General features: G+C 35.7%; 1 protein-coding gene across 2 annotated transcripts in view; it reads left to right on the top strand.

Annotated features, from left to right (window-relative positions):
* Positions 1-25,785, top strand: part of Snx6 (sorting nexin 6) — a 61,471-nt gene that overhangs the window by 19,386 nt on the left and 16,300 nt on the right. For both annotated transcript variants that reach the window (XM_076848212.2, XM_076848211.2), the window contains exons 5-11: positions 1,126-1,247; positions 3,072-3,195; positions 8,187-8,282; positions 10,473-10,578; positions 16,232-16,307; positions 19,409-19,448; positions 23,866-23,952. In XM_076848212.2, the coding sequence (XP_076704327.1) occupies positions 1,126-1,247; positions 3,072-3,195; positions 8,187-8,282; positions 10,473-10,578; positions 16,232-16,307; positions 19,409-19,448; positions 23,866-23,952 (651 nt within the window). The remainder of the gene's footprint in view (positions 1-1,125; positions 1,248-3,071; positions 3,196-8,186; positions 8,283-10,472; positions 10,579-16,231; positions 16,308-19,408; positions 19,449-23,865; positions 23,953-25,785) is intronic.

Genomic DNA, 25,785 nt, shown 5'->3' with positions numbered 1-25,785 from the left:
CTCACACCAATTTATGTCTCCATACATATACTTTGGATAATAATGTCCATCACATTCCACCATCATTTCTAACCCCATGCCCACTCCCTTCCCCTCCCACTCTTTTGCCCTATCTAGAGTTTGTCTATTCCTCCCATGCTCTACCTCCCTACCCTACTATGAATCAGCCTCCTTATATCAGAGAAAACATTCGGCATTTGTTTTTTGGGGATTGGCTAATTTCACTTAGCACTGTCTTCTCTAACTCCATCTATTTACCTACATATGCCATGATTTTATTTTCTTTTATTGCTGAGTAATATTCCATTGTGTATATATGTCACATTTTTTCTTTATCCATTCATCTGTTGAAGGACATCTAGGTTGGTTCCACAGTTTAGCTATTGTAAATTGTGCTGCTATAAACATTGATGTGGCTGTGTCCCTGTAGTATGCTGTTTTTAAGTCCTTTGGGTATAGACTGAGGACAGGGATAGCTGGGTCAAATAGTGGTTCCATTCCCAATTTTCCAAGAAATCTCCATACTTCTTTCCATATTGGCTGCACCAATTTGCAGTCCCATCAGCAGTATATGACTGTAACTTTTCCCCACATCCTTGCCAACACTTATTGTTGTTTGTATTCATTTTAAAACGGACCAATTTTTTAAAAGTGGGAAAAAACCAACAAAAAATAAAAATCATATTTGTATTTAATCATGCCTTTACAAAAATGGCATGTGTATTTACTGTATACATTTATTCAGTCTGTAGTCAGAGCTTAGAGCACATAGGAATTTGAGGATTCTGGGTTGCTGTGTAGGAGTCTGCAGATGGACGTTTGAGAACAATTGTAAAACCAGAAAGTAGTGTTATGCTATATTTCGTTTTTGGTGTAAAGGACTTCAAGGATCTTAATTTCTAAAATTAGTGAAGCTCTGGAAGCACAGCATGGTGGTACAGACCTGTAATCCTAGCTACTCGGGAGCTGAGGCAGAGAGATTACAAATTAGAGGCCAGCAACAACCTGTCTCAATAAAAATAAGAAAGATTGGGGAAGTTTCCCAGACACCGTCTTATGATGGTGGTGGTACAGTGTGGAAAGAAATGATAGTCCCTTAAAATAAGTGATTTACTTTTATTATAGATTCCACCAGCACCACCAAGACCTGATTTTGATGCTTCAAGGGAAAAACTACAGAAGCTTGGAGAAGGAGAAGGGTCAATGACAAAGGAAGAATTCACAAAGATGAAACAGGAACTGGAAGCGTATGTGATGTTTTCTGTTGTTGTTTTGTTAGTTGTGTTTGTTAATGCCTTTTTTTGTGTGCTGATAGTCCATTCTTTTAATCATTTACCATTGTGACTCTGAAAGATGCAAGTTTAAATCACACAACTAGTGTTAATGATCATGATCAGAGCCTACAGGAAAATTATAGAATCATTGTCTCCCTTGTAAAATTACTGTTGTAAATAAACTCTGGAAATTATAAACAGAGGATCCAAAAGCTTGTAAACAATAGTAGAAAGGGAACATGATGTTTTAAAGCAGAATGTATATCTTTTTTCACAAGGCCATAGTCATTTCCAATCTGGTTCTCTTTTTTCAACTTGTGTATAATACTAAAACTTCTGTTTCTCATAGAAAGTGTTGAGCACTTTCTTCTTCTTCTTTTTTTTTTTTTTTTAAGTGTAGTAGTTTTTTTCTCCTTTTCTCTGCCTTTGACTTCTGACCAAAAGGGAAAGAATAGAAGCAAAGGAATCAGAGAATAGTTTAGAATTGTTTTTCATTAATTATTGGTTCTATATACACTATTAATGTGTTAAGTCCTTGGAAAATTGTGATAATTTAAATTTCATTTTTAGCTTATTTGCTAAAAATACAGTTTTTCCCCTTTTATTGAACATTTATGCTTTGGAGTTTCTAAATTATTTCTATTTTGAGAGTTGTACAAGGAAATAATTGTCCTTGCTTTATTGTCACTTCCATATCTTTTTTTATGGTCATTTCTCCACTTCTTGCATTTCCTTTTCTTCTCTTCCACTGAATTTCAGTTTTCAAGCATATATTTATAGAGCTACTAGACTCCGCTTCAGAATAGCTACATAAACTCTTTTGAAAAGAAAAATTATCAAAATATGTCTTCTTTGTCAAAGTATAAAGTGACAGATATTTTAATTATTCTGTCAGTATGGGTGCAAGCAGTAATCTGATAGCAAACATTTTTAAAGTTTATAAGATTGAAAACTGAAAATTAGGAAAGCATAATAATATTGGAGAATCTGTGATTTTCCAGTGGCCCTGATCATGATTCTTTTGTGGTCTGGTTAGGGGTTGGATAACAGAACCTTGGGTTTATTCTACTGCTACCTCCATCCTCTGCATCCTTCTTTTTTGTCTTCACTGAATGACTACCCTCACAGAGATCAAACTTCTCCCAACATTGATCCTGCTGGTTTGCTGGTATGTAAAACTTATCCTTCTTGCACGTAGTTGAAGCAAGAATATTGGGCCTTTTGAGTGTTTTCCTTCCCTCAAACTGACGTGTATTACTATATGTTCACTAGGATTCATTGATGATGATATTAAAATCTCTTAAACAGATTTCTTCAGTGTAATGGCAAAAACCAGTCTATGGTGTGTTTCTTGTGTGTTTGGGTCATTAGATGAAAATAATGATTAACATTGAAAATATGCTGAGGTTTGGATTTTGGTATGTTTTGTACTAAGGTGTTTAAAATTAAAATCAGTAGTAAAAATTGAAACCTAAGGTTATATCATAATTTCTCTGGAGGTAAAAATAAACACCCCCGTAAACCTTTAACATCAGCTTGCATAGTGAGAAAAGTTTGTAAAATTTAAAAATATTAACATTTAGATATAATAAGTACTATTAACCAGCATGAAGTCTTTTTAAGGGCTGTGTTTTATATATTTATATAACAGTTCAATTAAAACCTTTGTTTACATGAATTGTATTTTGTATTCCTGATTTTGCTTTTAGAATAATCCAAAGTATTACCTGAAAAAATTTATTGCAGATGACTTTCTAGTTGATAGTTTTTTGCCTTTAATTTTGTGTGTTGTTCTAGTGAATATTTGGCAATATTCAAGAAGACAGTTGCAATGCATGAAGTGTTCCTATGTCGTGTGGCAGCACATCCTATTTTGAGAAAAGATCTAAATTTCCATGTCTTCTTGGAATATAATCAAGATGTGAGTATCAAGTTGATGAATGCAGTAGTTCAGGTTTTTTAAAGAGTCATTAGAAAAGTTGGGAAGTAGTTAGTATAAAGCCTTTTTAAGAATGTTTTTATTTTTTAAAAAAAGTTTAAAGGGGCACATTTTCAGTAATACTGAAATATTTCATTATTTGAGTGGATTAATTAAAGAAATGGTGGTAAATAATGTTCTATTCTGAGCACCTATAATCCAAAAATATAAAATCCAAAACTTTCTGAGAACCAACTTGATGCTCAGTTTTGGAGCATTTTATATTTCTGGATTAAGTCTGCTCAGTTAGTAAAATCTGTGCAAATATTCCCAAATTCAAAAAACTCCAAAATCTGAAACACTGTGTTTCCAAGTATTTTGATAAAGGTCACCCTGTACTTTTATCAAGTTGATACTGATATTTCATCCTGAATAGTGAACTTAAGAAATAAAGTGTGCTGGAGATGTAGCTTAGTAGTAGAGCACTTGCTTAACATGCCGGAGGCCCTGAGTTCAATCCTCACATACACACACACACACACACACACACACACACGGAAGATAGAATAGGGTTATCAAATTGATTAATATTTTAAAATTTGAATTTGGGCCTTCTGAAGCTTTGTGGAGAATTCCAGGGAGGTTCTTGAGCTAAAAAATTCTAGATTATGGCTGGACATGGTGGTGCATACCTGTAATTCCAGTGACTTGAGAGGGTGATGCAGAAGGATCATAAGTTTGAGACCAGCCTCAGCAACTTAGCAATTTAGCAAAACCCTGTCTCAAAATAAAAAAATAAAAAAGGGCTGGTTATGTAACTCAGTGATAAAGTGGGTTAAATCCCCAGTACCAAAAAAAAAAAAAAGTGCTAGATTGCTTTGGGTAAATCACTGACTCCTGATCTGTTTAACTGACATTCTTTAGTGCTGATGGCTTCTAATGTTTCTCACTCCCTTCTTGCTTCCCTGCCTAAAAATTGCTAATGGCAAAAAGAAAATTAGGTGACTGAGCATTAAAGGTTTTTTCCTAAGAGGAGGAAAATTTATTTGGCTCATGGTTTCAGTCTGTGGTTGGTTGGTATCATTGCGTTGGGAATGAATGGAGGCATAGCATCATTGTGGAAGGGCATGCAAGGGAAAGTTATTTTATGGCAGCTGGGAAGCAGAGCAAGCTAAAGATTTCTTTATTCATAGTGCTGGCAAAATTTTATTTTAGTAGATAGGTGATACATGTCATAGAACTTATATTTAGATGACAAGACTAATTCATAGCTTTTATGGAAAACATGTAGGATAGTGCTTAATTTAATTACAAGTTAACATCAGGATCAAAGAATTTTGCGAATATAAGCTTACTTTTCTGGTTTGGTTTTAGTAAATATAAATTATACATTAAGTTCAAGGCTACACTCAGCAATTTAGTGAAACCCTGTCTCAAAAAATAAATAAATAAAGTCTAGGGATGTAGCTTGATGGTGAAGCATCTCTGAGTGCTTTCAGAAAGCTTAGGGGTTCATACATTTTCTTACACCAAAGCAAATTTATTATTTTTTCCTTATAAACAAGCATTTAAACAAACATGCCAGGCATGGTGGTGCATACCAATAATCCCAACTACCCAAGAGGTTGAGGCTGAGGATTTTGAGTTTAAGGTCAGCCTGGCAATTTAGTGAGATGTTGCCTAAAAAATGTATTTGTGTGTGTGTGTGTGTGCGCGCGCACGTGTGCACATGCACGTGTGCCTATATACACACACACATATGTATATATATATATACATATGTGAGTGTATATACACATCCGTATGTGTATGTGTGTGTGTATATTGGCACATACACACTTAGTAAGGAGGATGATATATTCTAATAACCCTTTTTTAAAATATTTTTTTAGTTGTAGTTGGACATGGTACCTTTATTTTATTGATACTTTTTTTTTTTTTTTTTTTTTTAATGTGCTGAGGATTGAACCTAGTGCCTCACACATGATGGGTGAGTGCTCTACCACTGAGCCAGAACCCCAGCCCCATAATAACTCTTTTAATATCAGCAAGTGGTGTTTTGGAGAAAGCCTAAGAAGATGGACTGGAACTGAGTGCGATGGTGCATGCCTGTAATCCCAGCAACTCTGGAGGCTGAAACAGGAGGATTGCAAGTTTCAGGCCAGCCTCAGCAATTTAATGAGGCTCAAAGCAACTTAACAAGACCCTGTCTCAAAATAAAAAATAAAAATGGCTGGGAATGTAGCTTAGCAGCAAAGTGCCTGTAGGTTCAATCCTACCACTCACCTCACCCCAGAAAAAAAGGACTGGAAAATGTTCTTTAATTGTTTACAGAGTATTGTGGGACAGATGAACAGTTGAAGTATCAAAGGGCCATGGGACTTAGGGGGAGACCTAGAAAGCCTTGTTCTTGTATTTAATTGAGAAAGGGCCACTGTTATGAGAAATAATAGCCTTTAATTTGCTTTACTTATCTGGCTTGCACCTTTTCTGTTTCCAGTGGGGAATAGTCTTAAGTCTGTTTAACAACAGATTTTTTTTTTTTTTAATTGTATCAGGGATTGACCCCAGGGACACTTAACCACTGAGCAACATCCCCATTCCTTTTTATTTTTTATTTTGAGACAGGGTCTCCCTAAGTTGCTTAGGGCCTAGCTAAATTGCTGAGGCTGGATTTGAATTTGTGATCCTCTGCCTCAGCCTCTTGAGCTGCTGGGTTACATGTATGGGCCACCAAGCTGGGCTGACTATCTATCTATCTATCTATCTATTTATTTATTTATTTATTTTTGGGTAGTGCTGGGAACCTAGGACTTTATGCATGGTAGGTAAGTGCTCTGTCACTGAGCTAAGTCCCCAGCCAACAGAGCATAATATATTTAATCCCCTAACTTCATTAAATAAACTACCTCAATCAGTAGGCACACATAGGATCTTTTCATTGCCTTAGTATTACAGACTCTGAACAGACTTTTGTCTGTTCTCTTCTTCCTATTTCCATTACTCATTCATACATCAAGACCATTGGCTTCATTTTGACTCTTGTTAGCAGTTCTCCTGTGTACCTTTCTCTCATCTAGAGTACTTTCCCTATCATTTATAACAAACTTCCATCTTTTCATTTTCTGTAATAGCAAATTTCAACTCATATCAGTTTCTCTTGATCAGATGATAACCTTGGTTTCAGGAAAGTGGAAAACAATCAGAAATCAAATTCCTAAACTTCCTATGTTCCCCATAATGATCAACCACCTTGGCAGCAACACTCATTTAGTAACTTTTATGTTTTAGTTTTGCTTCTTATTTTCTAGTTATCTTTTATATCTTTTTCCTGCCTAACTTGCCTGGCTAGAATTTCTAGGACATTGTTAAATGAAGTGGCAAAAGCAGACATCCTTTCCTTTTTCCTGATGTTAAGGGGAAAGCATTCACCCTTTCACCCTTAAAGATGATGTTAGTTGTAGACTCTTTTTTTTAGTTGTAGATGGACACAATATCTTTGTTTTTTTTGTTTATTTTTTATATGGTGCTGAGGATCGAGCCTAGTGCCTCATGCATGTGAAGCAAGTGCTCAACCACTGAGCTACAACCCCAGCCCAGTTGTGGACTTTTTATAGATGTTCTCTGTCAGCTTGAAGAACAATCCAGTTTTAGTGTATGATAACTAGCACCAGTGTGTCATGGGAGAAAGAGGCAGACAGATCTAGGATTGCAGAATGCAGTTTTAGAGGTCTTGCTAAAAGTGTGGTTCAAGGTAGCAACATGACCAGTTGGATCCACACAGTTTGGGTTAGAAGGATATGTGTATATATAGGTTAGGACAAAAGTGACTTCATCTTAGCTAGAATATACCTCTTTAATCTTAAGCTCTAATATTAAAGAGTCAGGCACATTCCTTAGAGCCAGAGTCTAGTTATAAGGTTCCATATAGCCCTCAACCAACTAGGGTTACTCTGGATCAGTTATGGTAGTTATTACTCAAGATGTCTAAGTCTTGTGGCCATTGAAGTCATGGCAGTGTGTAAGGAAATTAGATGGTATGTTGCTTTATAGGGCACCTTGAAGCAGCAAGCACTAGGAGTCAAAAAGAGTTAGCTGCTTCTCACTTTTACCCTTGGATGACCATTCATGCCATTCAAAGTCATCTTTTGTGTTCCTTATACTATGAGTTGCTGACCCCAACACAGGATAAAGAGTTGATATTTGGATGAGTTCAGAGTGAGAAATTTGCAGAATATATTTTCAGAGGTATTATAGAATCATATGATGATATATTTTACCTCAGTAAATTTCATGTTTAAAAGGACTCCTGAGTTAAATTTTTTTAAACATTTTTATTCGTTATTGATGAATTTTTAATTTTATTTATTTATTGGCATGTAGTGCTGAGAATCGAACCCAGTGCCTCACACATGCTAGGCAAGCGCTCACCACTGAGCCACAACCCCAGCCCCTGAGTTAAATTTTTATTGTTATTGTATTATATATAGTACTTGACAAAGTAAGGTGAAAGGGCTACTTATAACAGAATTATCAAATATGCTTGTAAAATTGGACTTATCTAGACCTTATTGTAATCCACCTGAATCTTTTAGAGTAAGGCTGGAGTTATTACCAAACTTTTTAGTACTAGGGATTGAACCCAGGAACACTCTACCATTGAGCTATATCTCAACCCTTTTTTATTTTGAGACATGATCTTGTTGAGTCGCTCAGTCTGGCCTTGAACTTGCTGTCTACCCACCTCACTCCCATAAGTATCATAGACACAGCAGAAGCCTATAGGGATTATAGGTGTGTACCATCATGCCTAGCTTAAAATCCTCTTTTATGCCGTAAAGTTTGAAAACTGTTAATACACATAATAAAATTTCCATTTTAAGTTTAAAAACTGGGATTCTTTTGAGATTATAAATTAAATGTCTAAGATAAAAAAACATACTACTTTGCATTTGTAACCTTAAAAAATGCTAATTGTAATTACCTTTCTTCAGTTGAGTGTGCGAGGAAAAAATAAAAAAGAGAAACTTGAAGATTTCTTTAAAAACATGGTTAAATCAGCAGACGGAGTAATTGTTTCAGGAGTAAAGGTAAGACTTGATTAACAGTGTTATTGGTTGAAAATTTGCTTCTTTCATTATTTAATTATTTATTTTTGTGGTGCTGGGGATTGAACCCAGGGCCTTGTGCATGCAAGGCAAGCATTCTACCAGCTGCGCTGTATCCCCAGACCAAATTTACTTCTTTTAAAAGGGAAATAGATTGAGATTTTGTATGTTCAGAATTAGAGTAAGAATTTGGACAATAGAATCCTTAGGCCTGGGAAATTGTGTCCCTACCCTGGCTCTCTTTAGTGAGTTATTTTCTCCAAGGAGTGAGAAGTCTGCAGTCCAGGAGATTTATCCATCTGGAGTTACTTCTTTACAAAAAGACCATGTTGCAGATACCTCAACTCCCGTGTTTCCTTGCCCAAATCCAAAGCCACCTTCCAGGTTCTGCATAGATGTCTTCTCCCCAGCTGTGCTGCTGCTGTGCATTTCATGGATGGTGAAGGGGTGATTGTAGGGCAGCTAAGTAAAGGGGAGGGGCAAGGGAAAAGATCAGTGTGCAGGTTGAAATGTTCACCTATATATGCCCAAGGACCCTCTAGGTATAGGTTAGAGCTGTAGGGTGGAATAAGAAGAGGGGCTGCAAATGTTTTTACACTTGCCCTTAGCTTAGCCTTGCAAATATTAAGAGATAGACCTAGAATCAGATTTGAAGTTAGAAGATCTCATTTGAAGTTTTAGTGTTGCCTTCTGCTGCTATATGTTCTTGGGGAAAGTTTCTTTCTGTGAATTTTATTTTTTCCATTTCCAAAGTGGGGTTAATAATATGACCTAGCTCACAGAATTATTGAACAGATTGAATAAGATAATATGTGTAATAATACTTAGAAAGCTAATTATTTATTAAATTAATTTTTTACTTACAGTTTATAAAAGTCTTGATATAAAACACTAGTTCTCAAAATGTGGTGTACTGAAACCTAGACCTCAAGATCCTTTTATTTTTATTTATTTATTTTTATAAGTGGACACAATGTCTTTATTTTACTTTATGTGGTACTGAGGATAGAACCCAGTGCCTCATGCATGCTAGGCGAGTGCTCTACCCCTGAGCCACAACCCCAGCCCCCAAGACCCTTTTAAAGCAAGTCTTCAAGGTCAAAACCATTTTCATAAAATTATTATGATACTTTTTGCCTTTTTTTACAATGTTGATACTTAAAACTAGCATATATGAATTACAGATTTTTAAACATTTTTGTCAATACTAACTCTTGCTGCTTGTGTTCTATTGATGTAAGTCTCAGTATTTTTCCAATGAAACATTGCTAATTTAGAAGGGGTAAAAGTACTGTGAATATATGATTTTTCACTTCTCCTGTATACATGGCTTTATTTTTTTTTTAAAGATTGACTACAGTGTTAATCATATCATTGCTCCCAGATAGGTAATTTGGCCAGTTTCCCCAGAGCAGTCAGCCCTAATGAGTAAGGTGTAGAAGCCACAGAATAGCTCATAGATTGCCTATTAGACCAAGAAAATCAATGTTTACTTATAGTGACAGAATTTTTCTTTTTCTGAAAAACAATTGATCACTCCCACTGGCATTAGGGTGTCTGTTGAAGCAGAGCACAAGTAGGAGGAACATATTTCAGAGTAAAACATGGGAATGTGAACCATAAGAGGTTCTCTGAGCCTTCAGCTACAAAACTATAGATGTCTTTTTAAAAAATATTTATTTTTTAGTTATAGGTGGACACAATATCTTTATTTTATTTGTTTGTGGTGGTGGGGATGGAACCCAGCGCCTCACGCATGGTAGGCGAGTGCTCTACCTCTGAGCCATAGCCCCAACCCTAGATGTCTTACTTGATAGAAAGGTAAGCCAGATACTTAAGATAGGTGTGGTGGTACATGCTAGTAATCCCAGCTACTTAGGAGACCAAAACAGGATGATGACAAATTTGAGGCCATTCTGGACAACATAGCAAGCAAGTCCCTCCCTCTCAAAAAAAAAAAAAAAAAAAAAAATCCCAAAACAAAGAAAAATGCATGTCTATTAAAGTCTTAATATGTTCATAAAGTCGATTTTAAACTCTTGATTTTTAGAGGATATAGCTGTGCTGTTTTCCTGATAATCTTTGTATGTTTATAATGTTGACAAAGTTATTTCTATATCATACTAAAGCAAAATAAGTGAAAAAAGCTCATATTTTCTTTTGATCCTATAGGATGTAGATGATTTCTTTGAGCATGAACGAACTTTCCTTTTAGAATATCATAACCGAGTTAAGGATGCGTCTGCTAAGTCTGATAGGATGACAAGATCCCACAAAAGTAAGATTTTTTTTTTTTTTTTTTTGTGGCTTTAGCTTGAAATTTTTAATGGAATAATAATAATAAGGCTGACTTGTTACTTAGAGTTTGTAAAAGTCTTGATATGAAACAGTGGTTCTCAAACTGTGGTTCTATTGAAGCTTAGACCCCAAGTGAGTCTGCAAGGTCCAAAATTATTTTCATAAAAATACTGTAGATACTTTTTTGCCTTTTTCACCATTCTGACATTTACATTGATGATGCAAAGGAAAAGATGGATAAAACTCTTTGTGCCTTAGTATATATAAATCAAGGCAGTAGCACCAGACTTTACTAATAGTCACTGTAGTTTTTCCTGCCATGACTTACAATTTTCTAAAAATGTAACTTTGATGTACCAGCAAAATTTATAACAAATCTCCACCCCAGAGTTCACATTCTTTAAATATTGAGTGATAAAATGGGAAATATCTATAAAGCACTTTGCATACTGAAATGTTACGATTCTCTCTGGAAGAGCATTTTAAATACTGTTGAGTTGTGACTGAACTAAGTGCTTTTTCCATGGAATACCATATTTACTTGTAAGAACAACTAACAGATTTCCTAAACAACCAATGCATAATGCCACAAATTGTGTATATAAAAGATTTATTCATAGTACAAGATAGATCAGTGAGCTTTATGAACAGTTTATTTGAGTATATTTAGTATTTTTTTATAATTAGTATTTATAAGATTTGGTGTCAGAGTGTACAGTTTAATCATAGTAAAAATTGTGAACATGTATCCATAACCCCTGAAAGTGGCCTTTAGTGTATACTTTTTATTGTTGAGTTTTTTTTTTTTTAATCGAATAGTATTCTATCGTATGGATATGCCAACATAATCATTTGTTCATTTGCCTATTGGTGAACATTTGGGTCATTTCTAACTTGTGTCTATTACATTATCCACCTGCATGTCTCTTTCCATGGATGCAAATTTAACTTTTTAGGAAACTGGCACTTTTTTCAAAATGATTATCCCATTTTGCATTTCAAGAGCAGTGACGTGAGAGTTCAGTTGCTCCCCATCCTTGTCAGTCTTTTTTTATTAGCATTATTTTTTAACTAATACATAAAAATATAAAAATTATGTATATTAATACAATATTAAGTTTAATTTTAATATAGGCATATTGTATAATATTTAAACCACATTAAACATCTGTCTTCTGAACATTTATCATCTTTATGGTGAAGACTTTAAAATCTTTTCTTTAGCTTTTTGAAATGTACCTTATTCTTACCTCTTGCCACCCTACTGTGTAGTAGCACACCAGAACTTCTTTCTCCTAATAAAAAATATGGGGAGAAAAGGACCGCCTTGCTCCTAACTACAACTTAATACCCATTGATCAACCTTCTATCATTATTCCCTCCCCCTTACTCTCCTTAGCCTCTGGTAATCACTGTTCTACTCTCAACTTCTATGAGTAGGGTCTACATATGAGTGAGAGCATGTACTTGTCTTTCTGTGCCTGGCTTATTTCAGTGTATATGATGATCTCCAGTTCCATCCACATTATTGCAGATGTCAGGGTTTTATGTCTGAACAGTATTCTATTTTTATATTTACCATGTTTTCTTCATTCATTCATCAGTTGATTGATGGTTATCTTGTTTACAGTTTTTTTTAATATTTATTTTTTAGGTGTAGTTGGACACAATACCTTTATTTAATTTATTTATTTTTATGTGGTGCTGAGGATTGAACCCAAGGCCTCGCACATGCTAGGCGAGCGTTCTACTGCTGAACTACAACCTCTTGTTTACAATTTTTGGCTATTGTGAATAGTGCTGCAATGAACGTGGGAATACAGATGTCTCTTCAGAATTCTGATTTCACTTCTTTGGGATTTATCCCCAGTAATAGAATTGTTGGATCATATGGTAGTTCTACTATAATTTTCAAGGATTCTTCATATTGTTTTCTGTAATGACTTTTACTAACTTAATAATCCCACCACAGTGTGCAAGCGTTTTCTTCATAGGTCGCTAGCTTTTACCTTTGATTTACATTTTCCTGGTGATTAGTTACGTTGAATTTTTTTTTTTTTCTTGCAATACTGGGGTTGAATCCAGGTTCTCAGGCACAGTAGGCAAGTGTTCTACCACTGAGCCACATCTTCAGCCCCAGCCCTTTCTGATTTTGAGACAAGGTCTTGCTAAGTTGCCCAGGCTGATCATGAACTTATTATCTTCCTGCCTTAGCCTCCCAAGTAACTGGGATTACAGATGTGTGCCATAATGCTTGGCACTATTGAACATTTCTTAATATATCTCTTGGCCATTTATATGTTGTCTTTTTTTTTTTTTTTTAAGAGGAGATGGGGAGAGAGAGAGAGAGAGAGAGAATTTTTTTTAATATTTATTTTTCAGTTCTCGGCAGACACAACATCTTTGTTTGTATGTGGTGCTGAGGATCGAACCCGGGCCGCACGCATGGCAGGCGAGCGCACTACCGCTTGAGCCACATCCCCAGCCCCATATGTTGTCTTTTAACAAATGTCTAGGTTTGTTGCACATTTTAAAAAATATTTATTTATTTTTAGTTGTAGTTGGACACGATATTTTTATTTTATTTATTTATTTTTGTGTGGTGCTGAGGATTGAACCCAGGGCCTTGCACATGCTAGGCGAGTACTCTACCACTGAGCTACAACCCCAGCCCATATTACACATTTTTTAATTAGGTTATTCCTTTTTTTTTTTTTTTTTTTGCTATTGAATTTTTGGAGTTCCTTATGTATTCTAGATATCAATATCAAATATACATATTATAAATATTTTCTGTCATTCTTCAGATTGTCTCTTTATTATTTCCTTTGCCGTGCAGCTTTTTTTTGATACAGTCCCACAAGTTTTTCTTTTTTTGTTTTTTTTAATTTTTTAGTTGTAGTTGAACACAATACCTTTATTTATTTATTTTTATGTGGTGCTGAGGATTGAACCCAGGGCCTCACATGTGCTAGGCGAGTGCTCTACCACTGAGCCACAACCCCAGCCCCAAAGTTTGTTTTTCTCTATTTCCTGTATGTTGGAGATTTTTCTCAAAAAAATCTTTGCCTAGTTTTTTTTTGTTTGTTTGTTTGTTTTGATACCAAGGATTGAACCCAGGGATACCCACTGAGCCACATCCCCACCCCTTTTTAGTTTTTTATTTTGAGACAGGGTCTCACTAAGCTGCTTAGTGCCTCTCTACATTGCTGAAGCTAGCTTTGAACTTGTGATCCTCCTGCCTCAGCCTCCCAAGCTTCTGGGATTACAGGTGTGCACCACTGCGCCTTGCTAAATCTTTACCTATTCTGATGTCCTAAAGTATTTCCCTTGTATTTTCTTCTGGTGGTTTCATAGTTTCAGGTTTATATAAGTCTTTAAACTATTTTGGATTCATTTTTGTGACTGGTGAGAGGTAGGGGTCTAGTTTTATTCTACTGGATGTAAATATCCAATTTTTCCAGCACCACTTATTTAAGAAAGAGGGCTCTTTCTTCAATGTGTTTCTTAGCACCTATGTCAAAAGTCAGATGACTGTAAATCCATGAGTTTGTATCTAGGCTCTATTCTCTTGCATTGGTCTGTGTGTCTGTATTTATTGCTAATATTATCAGTTTAATTACTAAGCTTGGTACTCTGTTTTGAAGTCAGCATATTGTGTCCTGCTTTGTTCTTTTTCCTCAAAATATCTTTTGCCTATTCAGTGTGTGTGTGTGTGTGTGTGTGTGTTTGTGTGTGTGTGTCGGGGAGGTTCCGTATGAATTTTAGGACTGTTTTTTGTAGTTCTGTGAAGAATGCCATAGGTATTTTGATTGGAATTGCATTGGATCTGTGGATTGCAACTTTACTAAGTTTGTAGTGTGTAGTGTGTACCTGGCATACTAATAGGCTTTAATTTATAAGAAGTGTATTAAATTGTCCATGGTGGCACATGCCTATAATCCCAGCTACTCAAGATGCTCAGGCAGGAGGACCACAGATTTGAGGCTAGTTTCACCAGCTTAGCAAGACTCTCCCTCAAAATGGGGGGGGGGGGCGGGGAGAAGAAGAAGAAGAAGTGGGAGTAGCTCACTGGTAAAGTGCTTCTGATTTCAATTCCTTGTACTGCAAAAAAACAACAACAAGAATTTCATTGATAATGATTTTAGAGTTCACATTACAAGTAATTATTGAGTTTGGTGTAATAATGAAGAAGAATATCCATGATTATTTGAAAAGGTTAGTAGAATACCTCTTCTTTTTCTAGTTATATATCCGTGTAGGCTGGATTTTTTTCCCCCCACATACTTAAAAGCAGTATTATCATAGTAGATCGAATGAAAAGCAGATTGAATGAAAGCAGAAGCAGATAATGAGAATCTATTGTCTATTGAACCAGGTACAACAGAGATATATAAAAATGTAATGTTGTCATGCTCCTCCCTAATTTTTAAAAAAATAGCTCTTTTTCATTTGAAAGTTTACTTATATAAATATGGGTTTAAACAGACTGGTTTAAATGTAGCTCAGTGGTATGTTAATTTTATTCTTTCCTTTTATTTATGTTTTGTGGTCCTGGGAATTGAACTCAGTGCCTTATGTGTGCTAAGAAGCACTCTACTTCTGAGCCACATTTCCAGCCCTAATGCTATTAATTTTAAATAAATTACTAAATGTTCAAAATTTTTGTTTTACATTTTTAAAAAATATACAGTATATATTGATAGATAATAACACATGTAAAAAGAAGCTCTTCAGATTCCTCAGTAATTTTTAAGAATATAAAGGAATCCTAAGATTAAAATTTGGATAACCTCTGAAATAGAGTCAAGTCAGTAGAGTGAGTACTTAGAATTATTAACCTCCATTTTATAGTAACAGGAGAAAATAAGTCTCTGGCTTGGCTACTTCTGTTCTTGTGTCATTCTTTTGTGAGGGTTTCTGTTACCAATAACCAAGCCAGGAAACCTGCCTGGATCCCAGCTGGCCAGTTTCAGCTACTGTTTCAGTTAACTTTTCATCACTGTGACGAAAAGACCTGACAAGAACAATTTAGAGGGGAAAAGTTTATTTTGGCTCACAGTTTCAGAGGTTTGATATTATGTTATTGGAACAGTTTGCTGGCTGGTCACCCTGCTTTTTTCTTCTCCAGAATTTTTTAATATCTAAAATCCTTCTCAGGTGGAGTTCACCACTACTATGACATAAATATGTTCAATAAGATCCATTGTTACAAGATAAAATCTAAACTCTTATCATGGCCTATATGATCTTTTATTCCATTCACTCCCTTATGCATCCTGCAGTCCTACCCCAGGCTCTTTGAATATACTATTCTTCTTTATGATATGTATTTCTCTTATTCCCTTTATGCAAAATGTTATCCTTTTGTTTGGTAAAGACTTGCTCATCATACAAACTCCAGCTCATTCTATAGTTTTGTAAATCCTTTCTTGACTTACTGAAGTAGGAATCATCTGTTTCCTCTGTTCTTAAAGCAGTTTTCACATATACCCAATATAATATCCATTGAATTGTTATGGTTGTTTGTGTTATTTCCTTTACTTGATTTGGTATCTCATATGTTGCAGATAGCTGTTCAGTCAGTATTTTTAAATTAATGACCAAATATATTCTTGAAACTTTTTTCATAGGTGCTGCAGATGATTACAATAGAATTGGTTCTTCATTATATGCTTTAGGAACTCAGGATTCTACAGATATATGCAAGTAAGGATTCTAATTAAAAACATTATTAGATATAAGCAAAATAAAAATGTGTTGGCATACTTGTAATCTCTAGGCAGGCATTTTGGAATATTTTTGTCAAAGCATTGATAATAAGGAATGTTTTTATAAACTTGAGTTGATTCATTTTTTTCTTATCTAATATTTTTTAAATCTGAAAAATAAAATAAGCTTTAGTATGTAGTTTTAGTATTTACAATCTTCTGTTAGATGAAAGTGGGATATTTGTATATTAGAGAATTTGTCAGTGTTGTTTATCATAAATAATAAATGTTATTTTGAAATTCTATATACAGGAGTCGGGGTGAGAGAGAGAGAGTGTGTGTGTGTGTTTCATTGGAGCTTGGACTTTTTTTCCTTCCATACTGGGGGTTGCACCCAGGGACACTTAACTGAACTACATCCATACCCTTTTTATTTTTTTTATTTTGATACAGGATCTTGCTAAGTTCTTCAGGGCCTCGCTGAGCCTGGCCTCAAACTTGGGATTCTTTATTGACTTTATGCTAGTTGTTTTAACTAGTTAATTTTATTTGCTCTTATAATATTGTTTATTGAAAAATAATTCAAATATATATTTGTTTGCTTATTTATTTATGATATTAGGGATTGATCCTAGCAACTTGTGCATTCTAGGCAAGGGTTTTACCATGGAGCATGTCCATCCCCAGCTGTTTTTTTGGGAGTGGGAACGGGGACCAAGGATTGAACTCAGGGGCACTCAAACACTGAGCCACATCCCCAGCCCTATTTTGTATTTTATTTAGAGACAGGGTTTCACTGAGTTGCTTAGTGCCTCGCTGTTGCTGCGGTTGGCTTTGAACTCACAATCCTTCTGCCTCAGCCTCTTGAGCCACTGGGATTACAGGTGTATGCCACCGGCCCAGCCTTAGCTTTTGTTTTGTTTTGTTTTGTTTTGAATATTTATTTTTTGGTTGTAGTTGTCAATACCTTTATTTTTATTTATTTATTTATTTATTTAATGTGGTGCTGAGGCTCTAACCCAGGGTCTCGCAGGTGCTAGGCAAGCGCTCTACTGCTGAGCCACAACCCCAGTCCCTCAACCTTAGCTGTTTTATTTCTTGTATTTTGAGACAGAATCTTGCTTAGTTACTGAGGCTGGCTTCAAACTTGTGATTCTTCTGCCTTAGTCTCTGGAATAGCCAGAGGCATGCACCACCACTTAGATCAAATACATTTTAAAACAATGTTTAAGTGGGAAAACTATTTTCATGATTCATTTCTTTTTTCAAGACATATTCTTGAACTTTCCTCTTCTCTAAATGTGTCTAGTACACATTTAAGGGCCAATATTTGGAACAAAGCAAGAGATCATAACTTACAATAATGAAGATTCTATCTCGCCAAAGAGTTAAAATTTTTTTTCTCTTGTACTAGGGATTGAATCCAGAGGCATTCTGTCACTGAGCTATATTCCCAACCCTTTTATTATTATTTTTTAAATTTTGAGACAAAGTCTCACTAAGTTGCTGAGGTTGACTTTGAATTGATCCTCCTGCCTCAGCCTCCCAAGTTGCTGGAATTATAGACATGTGAAAAATTAATACTTAAGTCTTTGATAAGAAGAAAAAAAATAAACCTTGCCATGCTATCAAACAATCTGTTAAGGCAAGTTGTGTTCAGTAAAACAAAGTTTATTAAATAGTGTTTTTTTTTTTGGCGGGGAGGGGAGGGGTGTCAGAGATTGAACTCGGGAGCACTCCACCACTAAGCCACATCCCCAGCACTATTTTGTACTTTATTTAGAGATAGGGTCTCACTGAGTTGCTTAGGCTCTCAAGATTGCTGAGGCTTGCTTTGATTTTCCTGTCTCAGCCTCCCAAGCCATTGGGATTACAGGTGTGCACCACTGCACCTGGCTTAAATTGTGGTTTTGCTTTCTGTAGTTTGCCCTAATCCAATTATCATGCCATCTATGATTATGTATTTTACAGAATGCTTTTTAATAGTTTCACGTGGCCTTGAATATGCTAAACATACAGTCTACCATTGAGCTATAAACCTAGTCCCTGTGATACTGGGTTGGTTTTTTTTTTTTTTTTTTTTTTTTTTGGTACCAGGGGTTGAACCCAAGGGCGATTAACCACTGAGCCATATCCCCAGCCCTTTTTTATATTTTATTAGTGACAGGGTCTCACTGAGTTGCTCAAGGCCTTGCTAAATTAGTGAGGTTCATTTGAATTTGATATCCTCCTGCCTCAGCCTCCCAACCACTTGGGATTATAGGTGAGCCCACCATGCCAGGTGAGATAGTTTTTAATTGATATCAGCATTTGACAGACTGTTTAGTAAAGGGAAAAAAGTAATGAAAATGAACAACCAATTCCTAGCTCAGAATTTGAGCTAGGAATTGGTTGTTCATTTTCATTACTTTTCAAAACAAAGTAGCTATGTTTGAAAATGTTTAAAATAAAACTATCACTGAGCATGTAGCATATGCCTGTAATCCCAGAAACTCAGAGGAGACTGAAGCAGGAGGATCCCAAGTTTGAGACCCAGCCTCAGACTCTTAGTGAGATCCTCAGCAACTTAGTGAGAGTCTGTTGCAAAATTAAAAGGACTGGGGAGGTAGCTCAGTGGTAAAGTATCCCTGGATTCAATTACAGTATCAAAAATGTAAAACATAACTCTCCAGTAACTTTAAGAAGTTCTCCAGCTTCAGTGCTGTCCAGTAGATCAGTCAACCTTTTGTCTCTTTCAGTGTAATTGCTTTGTATTTCTGTGATAATGTTGAAAGTACAGCCTCTATTTAGTATTATGTGATATATTACTTGAAGGAATACCAAGATAAATTTTAAGTTTGGTATATGGCTTAGATTGTGTCTTGAAATGAAATGGGGAAATTTCCTATAACAGATTTCAAGTAATGTGTTATGTTGGTGGAAGTATGGAAGGTTTTTCCTGAACTAAATGAAGTCTCCAGTTAATAAGACCACTGAATGTTTTATGTAAGGAAACAATAATGCTCATTAATGAAACGGTTTGGGAACATACTCTGTAAATATCTGATGTGGGAAATTATTTCAAATGTAGCTTCTGATGAAAATATTTTTCCCTTCCAGGTTTTTCCTCAAAGTTTCAGAACTGTTTGATAAAACTAGAGTAAGTACTAAATTCTGGAGATCTACTGCATAATGATATATCTGTACTATAATGAACAATATTTTATTGTATACTTAAAAATCTGCTAAAAGGATACATCTTGTGTCATGTATTATTACCATAATAATTTTTTTTTCCAAAAAGGTAATTAAGGATCTAAATCTCTGCATATAGTAATGTTTAACTTGTTGTAGTTGTGTTTAATTTATTGAGGAAGATGAATGTATTTCAGGATTATGACAGATTTTAATTCCACTGAGAGTTTTTCAGGAAGTTGTTTTTGTTAAAAGAGTTTTGGTATTTGTATAAAAGAAAACATTCATTAGGAAGACCGAGTTTGGGGCTGTTGCTGGGGCTCAGCGGTAGCACACTTGCCTGGCATGTGTGAGGCACTGGGCTCAATTCTCAGCATTGCATGTAGATAAATAAAATCAAAGTCTATAGACAACTTAAAAAATAAACTAGGTCTTCTTTTTTTTTTTTTTTTATGAAGAACAATCAATCCTTTTCTGGAGCTTTGTAAATTCAGAGGAAGTCTTAGATTCATTTTAACTATATCAAGACTGAATTATGGGCTTGGGCTGTGGCTCAGTGGTGGAGCACTTGCCTCACATGTGTGAGGTAATGGGTGTGATACTTAGCACCACATAAAAATAAATAAATAAAGATTTTTTAAAAATTTAAAAATTAAGGACCATGTTGCTTTTAATATTCTGTAACATGCTGGTTTAAAAATTAATAGCGTTATCTCAGTACCACAGAATAAATAGTAAAAACAGTGTTGGGCCTACTGGTGTAGCTCAGTGATGGAGTTGTTACATGCTTAGCATTTATGAAGCTGCAGGTTTGATCAGTAGTCCCCCGCTCCCCACAAAAATGAATAGTATCATGGGCAAGCTGGTGCACATCTGTAATCCTAGCAGCTTGGGAAACTGAGGCAGGAGGATCACAAGTTCAAAGTCAGCCTCAGCATGTGGCAGGGCCCTAAGCAACTTAGTAAGACCCTGTCTTAAAATTAAAAATAAAACATGCTGGGGATGTGGCTCAGTGGTTAAGTGCCCGTGGGTTCAATCTCTGGCACCATAAAAAAAAAAAAAAAAAAAATTATCAATACAAGGCAAGTATACAACTGTGGTAAAGTTGTACTCACTGTAGTAATAATTTACTATAATAATTTACTGTTAGAGTCTAGATAATATTTAACAGTTGATAAAACAGTGGAAATGTTTTTCAGCTGTTTAATGGTATTTAGCTGAGAAGTGGTTGCCAGTCCAGTATAGAAATCTGCCAATTGAGTTATATATAGTAGGGATAAAAAAAAAAAAGAAACTTTCTCACAAAGGACAAATCCGTAGGTGGTGACACCCTCATATCCATAATGCCATTCTTATCCCTTTCATGTTTGTATTACTGAGCATCTTCTAGGAATATATGGTGGTTTTCTGTGCATTTACATAAAAAGCATAAAGACCTATCCCAAAATATAATTGTGTCAAGTACGCTGAGAAATAGACTTCAAGATAGGATTAGACGTACAAGAGATATATTGTGAAGAATAGAAAGGAAGGAGCACAGTAGGCATAAAGAACCTTCAGACTACAGTACAGTGTGGGAGGCCATCCTCGCATGTGATTTGATTTACCTCCCTGGCTGGGCGAGAGGCGCTTAGACACAACTGTGTCAGAGCTATTCCCCACCTTTCTCCAGGTCCGAGGGCTTGTCCGCGCAGAGGCGTGTCTGGCCACTGCCCCAAAGACCCAGTCATCGCCCCTGACCTTGGGATGCTGCCCCCCTTAACCTTCATTGAATGGGATTTTCCCTGGAATTTTTTGTTCCCCAATAAAAGCCCACTCCCTGGCGTGTTCTCTCTCTCTTGCTAGTCTCTTCTGTAAACCTCGCTACCGCATTAGGTGGCTGGGGGCGGGAGTTAGGAGAAGCCGTCCCATATACATGTGACCTTTTCCACAAGACTGCTTGTGTTTTACAACCTGGTGTTTAGTTTCTAGAAGTGAGCCACCCCATATAACAGGAATTGAAAGCTACTGGTTTGTTAAAGCTGAGACCTGGAAACCGGCACAGTGCTTACTAGTGGTCAGTCTAAGAACCTTGATTTAAGGGGCGGAGGCATGCAACCTACTTTTCAATGGTAGGAGGGGAGTCATATTTTAAAACACCCATACTATCTACTATTATCAATCTAAATAAATTTTTAGCATACTTTGTAAGAAATTCCTGGGCTGGGTGTGGAACTCAGTGGTAGAGCACTTGCCTCACATGAACAGGGCCCTGAGTTAATCCCCAGCACTTCAAAAGAAAAAGGATTCCGTAAGTTTATTTCTCCACAATGTAGTAATTTTTAGAAGCTTCAAGTTTTTTTAACCTTCTATTGCAGTATATTAGATAGTCGTATATACATTAGAAGTGTATATATGACTCAGTGAAATTTCACAATTGTTGTCAACACCAAGATCAAGAAATAAAACATTACCAGCTTCACAGAATGCCCTGTCCCTCTTCACCTACCTCATAAGACACCACTTTCCACAAAAGTAATACTTTCCTAGTTTCTGACACTAGAGATTTATTTTGTTTCCGTTATATAAACGCTTATGTAGTATGTATTCTTTATGTCTAGTTTTATTTATTCAACATTGATCCCCATGTTGTTGCATACGTGTAGTTCCTTTTTTCTGATTGCTGTATAGTATTCCATTAATTTATCTGTTTTACTTTTAGTTGGTAGTCATTTGTATAGTTTGTTTTGGGTTCTGTATGTCGGTGTTATTGATTGTGGTACTGGGCTTGAACTCAGTGGTTCTCTCCCACTGAGCTACATTCCCAACCCTTTTTATTTTGAGACAGGGTCTAAGTTGCTGAGACTGGCCTTGAACTTGTGATCTTCCTGTTTTAGCCTCCAGAGTCCCTGGGATTACAGGTGTGCACCAGTGTGCCCAACAGGGGTTCTTTTTTTGTATATTGGAAATTGAAGCCAGAGATGCTTTATCACTGAGCTGCATCCCCAGTTCTTTTTATTAGGCAGTAGGATCTCACTAATTGCTGAAGCTGGCCCTGAATTTACAATCCTCCTGCTTCAGCCTCCCAAGTAGCTGGAATTATAAGCGAGCACCACTTCCCCCAGCGGGTCTGGGATTCTTTACAGATAATACTGTTAAGACAATTGTATGGGCTAGGGTTTAGCTCAGTGGTAGAGCGCTTGCCTAGTATGTGTGAGGCCCAGAGTTTGATCCTCAACATCACATAAAAAATAAATAAAATAAATTTATTGTGTCCATCTACAACCAAAGATATTTTTAAAAAAAGACAATTGTATATCCTTGGCAGAATTCCAGTATACATTTCTGTTGGTATATATAACTAGGAAGCAAATTGGTGGATCATAGGGTATTCATATGAAAAGCTTCAGTAGATACTGCCAATTTGTTTCCCAAAGTGATTGTACCAATTTACACTTCTAGCAGAATGAATGAGAACATTCAGGTTATTCCACAGCTTGCTGGTGTGCATGTAGGGTTTTTTGTTTGTTTTTAACTTTTGATGATAATTTCATATTTATGTAAAGTTAAAAAATAGTACATATTTATTCTGTTTTGTGTCCTTTTGTGTACATCTCTCCTTTTTTACAGATAAGAATTATTAGATTTAATATGGCCCTTACTGTTATCCATGATTATGTCACCAAATGCCCAGTGTATAGATTTTTCCCTGTTATCTCATAAGTAGCTTTTTTACAGTGTAGTCTGAGTCAGGATCCAAATGAAGCCCGATATTGCATTTGATTGACATGATACATTTCTCTTATCCTAGGTCTCTAGTCTGGCATGGCTACTTCCCATTTCCATCCCAGCTCAATTTACTACATGTTGATTCTTCTTTGATGTCCTCAAGGACTTTTTATTAATGCTTTGACCAGATTTTCTACTTAAGAAGGTTTGGTTTGAATTATCTAATCTGCCATTGCCAGCCTTTGTTATCTTAAAATCATATGTACATAGCATTTGCCATTGAAATAAACAGATAAATGAAGCTATTGACATTAACAAGCTATTGATGTTGACACCTGTTGTAGCCAAGAACTGGAATCAGATATAAAATCTTTCTATAAGTTCACTAATGTCATTGATCTGATTTTTCTGTTCATATTTTGTCAGAAGGCTGGGGATGTGGCTCAAGCGGTAGCGCGCTTGCCTGGGTTTGATCCTTAGCACCACATACAAAACATATTTTGTCAGAGTTGCAAAGAAAAGCAAAAAACTAGAAGGAAGGAAAAGGGAAAGGAAGCTAGATAAAACAAACAGATACTGCAATTATTTATACCTTTTAATTTTTCGTAATTATTAATGAGAATGTTGAGTGATAATTTATTGATTTCATACCCAGTTTCCCCCCTTTTTTTCAGAAAATAGAAGCAAGAGTATCTGCTGATGAAGACCTCAAACTTTCTGACCTTTTGAAATATTACTTAAGAGAATCTCAAGCGGCTAAGGTAACTTTATTGTTTGTTTCTTTACAGGTTGCTGGACTTAAACTGTTTAAAGGATGGCTTATTTGGGGATATTATATTTTCAAATGTAAATTTTTTTTCTCCTCTTGGAATTGTAGATCAGGGAATCCCACATAAAAGTTTATAAACTTTTTGGGGCTGGGATTGTGGCTCAAAGGAAGAGTGCTTGCCTCGCATGCATGAGGCACTGGGTTCGATCCTCAGCACCACATAAAAATAAAATAAAGATATTGTGTCTGTAACTAAAAAATAAATATTTTTTAAAACGTTTATAAACCTTTGATATAAGATGATCTAGAAATTAAAAACCAAAAATTTGGTATATTTCTTTAGGTAAACTCCTGCAAAAACATAAATGAAGTTTGTATGAGTCCTCCATCGAGGATGAAAGCACCATGAAACAAAAACATGCTTAATTTTAGGGCAATTCACATTTCTTGTTAGAAAGCTATGTGCAAAAAACCTCTTAGTAATCAAAAACATTTTTTTAAATATTTTTTTAGTTATAAATGGATCTTTTATTTTATTTATTTATTTATATGCTGTGCTGAGGATCGAACCCAGGGCCTCACAGATGCTAGGCAAGTACTCTACCATTGAGCCACAATTTCAGTCCTCAAAAACATTTTCTAACATAGATGTCTACAAAGCACTAAAAACTTAAGATATTCTACAGAAATTCCTATCTGATCAGAGGTATTGATTTTTTTTTTTTTTTTTTTTAATATATTTTATTTAGAGACTGGGTCTCACTAAGTTGCTTTAGGGCCTTGCTAAGTTGCTGAGGCTGGCTTTGAACTCACAGTCCTCCTGCCTCAGCTTCCAGAGCCACTGGAATTATAGACATGTACCACTATGCCCGGCTGACTTTTTTTTTTTTGTACCAGGGATTAAATCCAGGGGCGCTTTAATTACCAAGCCACTTCCTGATCCTTTTTTTAAAAAATATATATACTTTTTAGTTGTAGGTGGACACAATACCTTTATTTTATTTTTTTGTGGTGCTGAGGATTGAACCCAGTGCCTCACACTTGCTAGGTGAGTACTCTGACACTGAGCTACAACTCCAGCCCCTCAGTTCTTTTTTGTATTTAATTAGACATAGGGTCTCACTGAGTTGCTATAGCGCCTTGATAAGTTGCTAAGGTTGGATTTGAACTAGTGATCCTCCTGCCTCACCCTCCTGAGCCTCTGGGATTACAGATGTGTATCACCTCACCCAGCCTGGCTGACATTTTTTAATCAAATAATCAAAAACCTTTTAATTTTAATTTTGAGTATTTAGACACTTATAAGTATATTGTCCACAGCTGGGTGCTGTGGTATATGCATGTAGTTCAAGCATCTTTGAAGGCTGAGGCAGGAGTATCACAAGTTCAAGGTTAGTCTTAGCAATTTAGTGAGACCCTATGTCAAAATAAAAAGGACCAAGGATGTGGTCAGTGGTAAAAGGGCCTCAGGATTCAATCCCCAATACAAAAAAAAAAAAAAAAATATATATATATATATATATATTGTTTTATTTTACACAAAACAACAAATATGTACTTATTTAATATATATTGTAAACACTTAACCAGAGACTTAATTTAAAACAAAAGCAAGTTATTTCACTTCTGGGTGTCATATTTCTATACATACTTTCACAGCGATTTTATTTGTAATAGTTTTAAACTGTTAACAACACAGATGTCTAGACAGACTGTGCTATTGGCATACAGTGGAATACCACTCAACAATAAAACGGAATGAGCTACAGATAAGATGAAACAATGTGATGAACTTAAAAGTAATTTGGGGCTGGAATGAAGCTCA

This window comes from Callospermophilus lateralis, chromosome 3 (genome assembly GCF_048772815.1).
Source record: "Callospermophilus lateralis isolate mCalLat2 chromosome 3, mCalLat2.hap1, whole genome shotgun sequence".
Taxonomy (NCBI): Eukaryota; Metazoa; Chordata; class Mammalia; order Rodentia; family Sciuridae; genus Callospermophilus; species Callospermophilus lateralis.
Note: the sequence above shows the minus strand (reverse complement) of the source record. Positions and strands in the feature narration are given on the sequence as shown.